Source organism: Lissotriton vulgaris, chromosome 12 (genome assembly GCF_964263255.1).
Source record: "Lissotriton vulgaris chromosome 12, aLisVul1.2, whole genome shotgun sequence".
Classification (NCBI taxonomy): Eukaryota; Metazoa; Chordata; class Amphibia; order Caudata; family Salamandridae; genus Lissotriton; species Lissotriton vulgaris.
Window position 1 is genome coordinate 31,002,339 of NC_141700.1, and position 6,000 is coordinate 31,008,338.

General features: G+C 43.5%; 1 protein-coding gene across 1 annotated transcript in view; it reads left to right on the top strand.

The window, feature by feature from the left end:
• The window catches only part of TMEM161A (transmembrane protein 161A), a 39,515-nt gene extending 34,842 nt beyond the window's left edge, over positions 1–4,673 (top strand). Inside the window, exon 12 of the mRNA XM_086946861.1 lies at positions 2,211–4,673. Coding sequence (XP_086802987.1) covers positions 2,211–2,488 — 278 coding nt within the window. The 3' untranslated portion in view covers positions 2,489–4,673. The remainder of the gene's footprint in view (positions 1–2,210) is intronic.
• Positions 4,674–6,000: the final 1,327 nt, after the last annotated feature.

The window sequence follows — 6,000 nt, forward strand, 5'->3', positions numbered from 1 at the left end:
GTGAAATGTCAAATACATACCCTAGTTCTTCCAGCTTCCTTTTCCATGTGAACTGTGTTCATAAGAAAGCTGTTGTTTTCACTTCCTTGAGTAAATGCACAGCAGAAGTCAGTCAGGCATGATGCCTCCCGAAGCCTCCTTTTGATTTAAGATATTTTCATTAAGATGATTTTAGAAACCCTCATTAGTGATTATATCAAATCCTAGCTTTTGTGGGGGAAGGGTCCACCTTCATGAGCACTCTTGGTGTATTTCAAGACGAGCTGAGGCATAGAGCGGGCAAAGAAATAGAATGGCACCCTTATTGCGCGTCTGCGGTATTCCTTTGAAATATCTGCTCAAATAGAACTAAATTCCCTGTTATTCCATCCACTCCCCCTAATGCATCAGTCACAATGCTAAATGTCTGGTAAAAAAACAGGAAATAAATGGCAATCCAGTGAACCAATGGATTGCAAGAACTTTAGAACTTTTTCTATTGTTTCCTAAAAACAATTCAAGACTTTAACTAGAGGTAGAAATAAAGACTGGATGAGACCATGGAACTCAAATCATCATACAAAAGCCCATAATGAACAAATATAGGGTTATATTACACAGGTCAAATAATGGGTCACAGACAAAGTTTTATTTATTTTTGTTACTTTTTTAAAATATTTTATAATGTATAAAATGTACAAACATGAACAAAAAGGGAGATTTATCAACCAAAATTACAGCAAGAAACACTTTTTAAAACAAAATAAGAAAAAGAGCTTTATCTTAGAAAGGAGGCCCCTAATCTTGCCTAGATACTCTAGTTGTAAATCAGTCCGATTAGCACCGTACCGCTTTCCACTAAGAGACGTGATAGCAAAAAAAAGTTCCTTTCATAATAAAGCTTCGTTTAGAACGTTGATGCTAATTAGAAAGCAACTCCTCCTAGCCCGAGTTGTTTTAAAAAAACAATCCTTGTTATTTAGAAGATTTTTGGTTTTACCTTTTTAATGGGTATTTCTATTAAGATCAAGCTTTATGTGTTGGACGTGCCCAGTTGTCCTAAATTAACTTGTTTGTACAGGTAAAGGTGTCTTGATAATTATATATTTAGGTTTATTAATAATGGTTGGAGTTTATTGTTGAACAAGTTACTTACCTGTGGTGACGCCTTATCTAGCTTAGAGTCCTTATCTTAGAAATATCTCCAGGCGTCCGACTGGATCCAGAAATTTTTCTTGAGCCGGTAGGTGGTGTTTGGCTCCGCCTGGCGTCATTGGCTGTGCCGAAAGTGATGTGTGCCATTCCTCCCAGAGTCTTGGCTCATAAGAATAGGACTCAGACTCTGGCCTAGTAGGCATGGCTCCAGTCTGTGTTGGGCGAAGCCCCTCCGACTCAGTGTCGAAGTGGGGGATATAAATGGGGGTAACGCCTCTGGTGGGAACCATCCTCCGGACCAGCACCAGAGAAGGTTGAGATGGCATGATTAGTGTTGATTCGGATCCATCTGAGGACCGACTGGTTCCAGAGCTATCAGCTTGTATCCAGTAGGGGCCATTCCCGAATCCACAAGGCCCGAAGGTGCTCCAGAGGGAATGTGATGCCCGTATATGAGTTGGAAAGCCAAATAAAATTATTTTAATTGGACGGGTGTTGCTGCGGCTCCCTGAAACGCGGAGAGGTGCGAAGACTGCCCAGGCACTGGCTCAACTGCAGAGCCCGGCTCGAGTGACAATGCTCCCTCGTCTCATCGACTGACGGATGAGGTGAAGTCGGAGCACACTTTGACTTCTCCTTCTTCTTGTGGGCTCAAAACACCTTGACAAAACGTCAAAAACAGTTAGTCGAAAATTGACTAAGGGGTAGCGGATCTGCGCTGAGTGACACAGTAGGAAAAGAATGAACATCAGTGCACTGGGGTGGTGCCTATATAGGCACCGCACACATCACTTCCAGTGTGGTGGATGATGCTACGCAGAGCCGAATTACACCACCTACTGGCGTGCAGGGTTACTGCTCAAGAAACATTTCCAGAGCCCGTCTGACACCTCTGGATAATTCTATGGTGAGGAATCCGCTGCTGGAAGTCTCTATCGGATAAGTTCTCAAGTGCACTGATTAAGTTGTGCTGCATTTCCATGCAAAAACGTTTTTTAAATTGACTTATAAAACCTTACAATTTGTTAACTGTATTACATGTAAACTTAATATTTCTTTTTTTGTATTCTCCGCAGGCGACTATTCCTGGGGATTGTTCCCTGAACCCCCTGGTGTCTCGCCGGCTTTGGATGCTCTGCCAGATTCACCCCTTACTTCATCGGAGGAGGACGAGGAAGAGAACGTTGAAGCCACTGTGGCGCACATCACAACCCTCCTCGGTGGAATTCGCACGGTCTTTACGCCACTTTTTTACCGGGGCCTCTTTGCCTTCCTCACGTGGTGGGTGGCCGTCTGCCAGATTATCACGAGTCTATTTGGTCTCTACTTCCACCAGTACCTGGTGGTGTCTTAGCTTCGTAAGAAAAGTTAGGAGTCAAAAACAGCTTTGCCGGTATCCTTGCATTCAGACTGCAGCTGGATAACGACTGCCAGTGCCACAGACTGTGAAATGTCACTGTGGATCTTTAAACAGTGGGAGCATCCCTCTTTTGCTAGTTTTTATGAGTTTAAAAGGAGGGTTGAGACCATGGGGGACACATTTCTTTGATGACTTTATATCTCTGAGTAAATATGGAAGAGTGATTTTAGTTTTATATTTAACCCCCCCTCCCCACACACCCACAATACTAGTTCCAAATTCACAAGTTCCCTCCTTGGGTCACTTCTCCTCCAAAGTGTCCTGAGAGCCCCATGCTGTCTACCCAGCCTCTGCTCGGCTTGCTGAACCCACCCAACATGGCAGCTTTAGGTTTTCTGGTTTTCACCCAACAAGCGCTGCTCCAGACTAGTCTGCCTTACTAACCACCCACATGGAAACTAAGTACTTCATTGGATCATTTTCAGGGTCTAGTCGGCAAAAAACACTTTGAGCACCTTGAAGACAAAAATGACTATTGACAGATGGTGCAGTCTTTCTAAATGTAGCTCTACTAAAGAAGTCTAACCTGCTGTGTAAAGTTAGAGGTTCCCACACCTGGCTCCTGCTTCCTAATGTGCAGTGGCGGTTCAATGCAGGCGATAGTTTGGCCTTGCCCAGGTGGACGTGATGGAGAAGTAACTGGTTTCAATCCATTCATTTACAAAATAGACCAATCTTGTCCAGCTGAGATGATTGTGTTGCCAATCAGGTGTAGCATCAATTTTGGCTCCAGCACCCCTCACACTGTCACTTGACACATGAGCCAAGAATTACTTATAAAAATGAATGCAATCTAGTGACAAGTAGTTCCAAAGAGAGTGTACAACGTGTTTTGATGCTGTACCAGCCGCCCTCCAAACACTGACCCACCACTGTCCCCGAAGGGTCTCGTAGCCCTTGAAGACAATGTTCTGTGGAGAATTGGTTATCGAAAGCCAAATGGATACGTGCTCACCCTGCACGAGAGGTCACTGAAGCCACAAGAGGTCACTAAAGCCACAAGAGGTCACTAAAGCCACAACCTCTTCCCAGGGCCCTCCATTCCTCGACTGGTTAAGTTTGATAGTGAAAACGGTGCACACTTAGAATTTCCTTATGTCTAGGTGAGATTTTACTAAACCAGATACGTAGATGAATCTGTAGCGAGGGTTATAAGGCATGGATGTTGAAAGTTGTTTTTGGAAGTCTTGCCGCTCTTCTGGCTAGAGGCAGAACGCGGGGCGTGGGCGGTAGGACCCAGTTTTAACCACTCCTCCCCTGTGTCGCGGAATCGCTCCCACATTCTCTGGTTCTTGAACCTCAGTGCCTGCCTTCCACCTCAGGAGCAGAAACATTTTGGAGGCTTCAGTAATAATGTGTATATTTCTGTGTTTCCATTAATAGTTTCTACTGAGTGTACTTGAGTTTTAAAATGACCTTGTTCCTCTTTTTAACTGTGATGTTTTCGGCCTTTCCATTGTGTGTGATAAAAGCGGGCCTTTGTCTGCCTCCCCCGCCTTCTATTCATTGGCTTGAGGCATGGTCAATCACATCTTCAATCATCCTATTGGACTGTTTTAGTCTCATGGTCATCCTGTTGTCTTTTGGAAGTATAAAAAATAATTATATGCGACTTTAAACTCTGCTTCCATCCAGCACAGGGCAGTTCGGCCGAAATGGGTTCTAACCTCCCGCGCCCTCTTAGCCGTGATTCTTTGTGCCAAACCATACACCAGCCTCATTTTCTGCATGGATTGTAGATGTTGGCAGGTTATTAAGTTACATTTAAATTACCAACAAGACTTTGTCTACAGTACACTTAAATGTGTCTACTACCTTTTCCTGTGACATGAGCCGTTGCACCGATGGGTGTGCCTGGAACATAGACCATGCACACTTACGTCGTGTGCTAAGATCCTCATGGAGGTCTCAACTCTTCATAGGCACATTCGTCACTTGCCGCTGTAGCCAGTATATTCTTCCAGAAAGTTTTACTGTGACACTGAAATCTTTAGCATTCACTTAAGTGACAAAAAGCATGACCACCCCACCCTCTTTATTTATTTTGTGTGTACTGGAACATCTGCTATATTTTCTGATATATGTACAATAAAACGCACCCTTTTCTGGTTTTACGGTACATCTGTGTGTGATTTTGTTTTTTTGTGTGTGTGTGTGTTTTAATAAATGTACATGTTAAATTATTATTCAAGATTAGACTGGGTGCTTTGTTTAAAAAGATGCAGTGCCACGTGGCCAGACTACTTCAAAATAATTTTTTGTTGCGTCTGCGTTACATTTGAATGAGACTTTCAGACCAAGAGCCCGAGCTGTGGTCGCGTACAAAGAATTGATGACACGTATGAGAGTAAGAGACTGCGCTGACCACTCAGTGGATGGAAGGTTTTGTAGTGAAAAGAGAGGCCCGAGTAAACACAACCAAGAGATTGAACGAGAATTGCTGATAATCTTAAGAAATTGTACATTTCTGCTGTCCTCGTCACCAGTGCGTGAACCTAATTATATTGTATTTTTGTTAAAAGACCTTTGAGGAGTGCGCTGAGATTTTTTAGGGATTAATGAGCTCTTCAGTTGCCACGCAAATACTGTATCGTGATATAATCCAGCCAAGAATGGCTAAAACTATAATACAAAAACTCTTTTACTGGAGGAAAATAATCTCTTGGTGAAATTTGAACTACATGGAAAGAAGTTCTCATGGTAATAGCTGGCCCAAAGCTGCAGCAGAGTCGAAGGACTGGAGTTGGTTTCCAGAACGAATGAAATAAAAACAGCAACTGAAACAGCTGCTGGGCGAGCAGTAAATGAAGGGCATTACCAGCAGATACTCCTATAAGTAAAATTTCAAAGTGCTGCGCTTCTCCCAAACATAAAGCGGCTGTAGACTTTGGTTGGGGAGAACGTTGCTATTGCTTCTGGTGTTCAAGTGTGTTTGTGTAGCTTAGCAGTTTTTTGGGGCGATTGAACCGGCGCTTCGTAAGATGGAAGCTTAGTTCAAAACGAAAACTATGGGTTGTAAACCCAAATGTGTGCCCTATCTGCATAAAAGTAAAGACAAACACCACAGTGGTATCAGCAGGAACAAATAGATTATTCAGTAGAATTCAAGGTGATTATTAAAGTCTCAAAGATCGATCAGGCGTTTGTCCCGGAGAAGTCTGGCCAGGATGGAGAACGCTTCCAGGTGGGGTTTTGTGAATGGGGAGCAGTCCTGCCTTGCCCGGCTTCACCTTTTACTAGTGGAAGAGGGTTTGATATCTACTTCAGGGGTGACTGTGAGGTACAGACAGTATTTGGAAGAATTTTACAGGTTATTAGCTATGATCGCCAATAACAAAACCGACTGCAAAGTTAAAGAGAGTGCCATCGAGAGAGAGCAGTACTGTCCATGCGTGTAGAGATGCCCATATGGCCGTTCTACAGATCTCCAAGGCAGTGAAATGTTG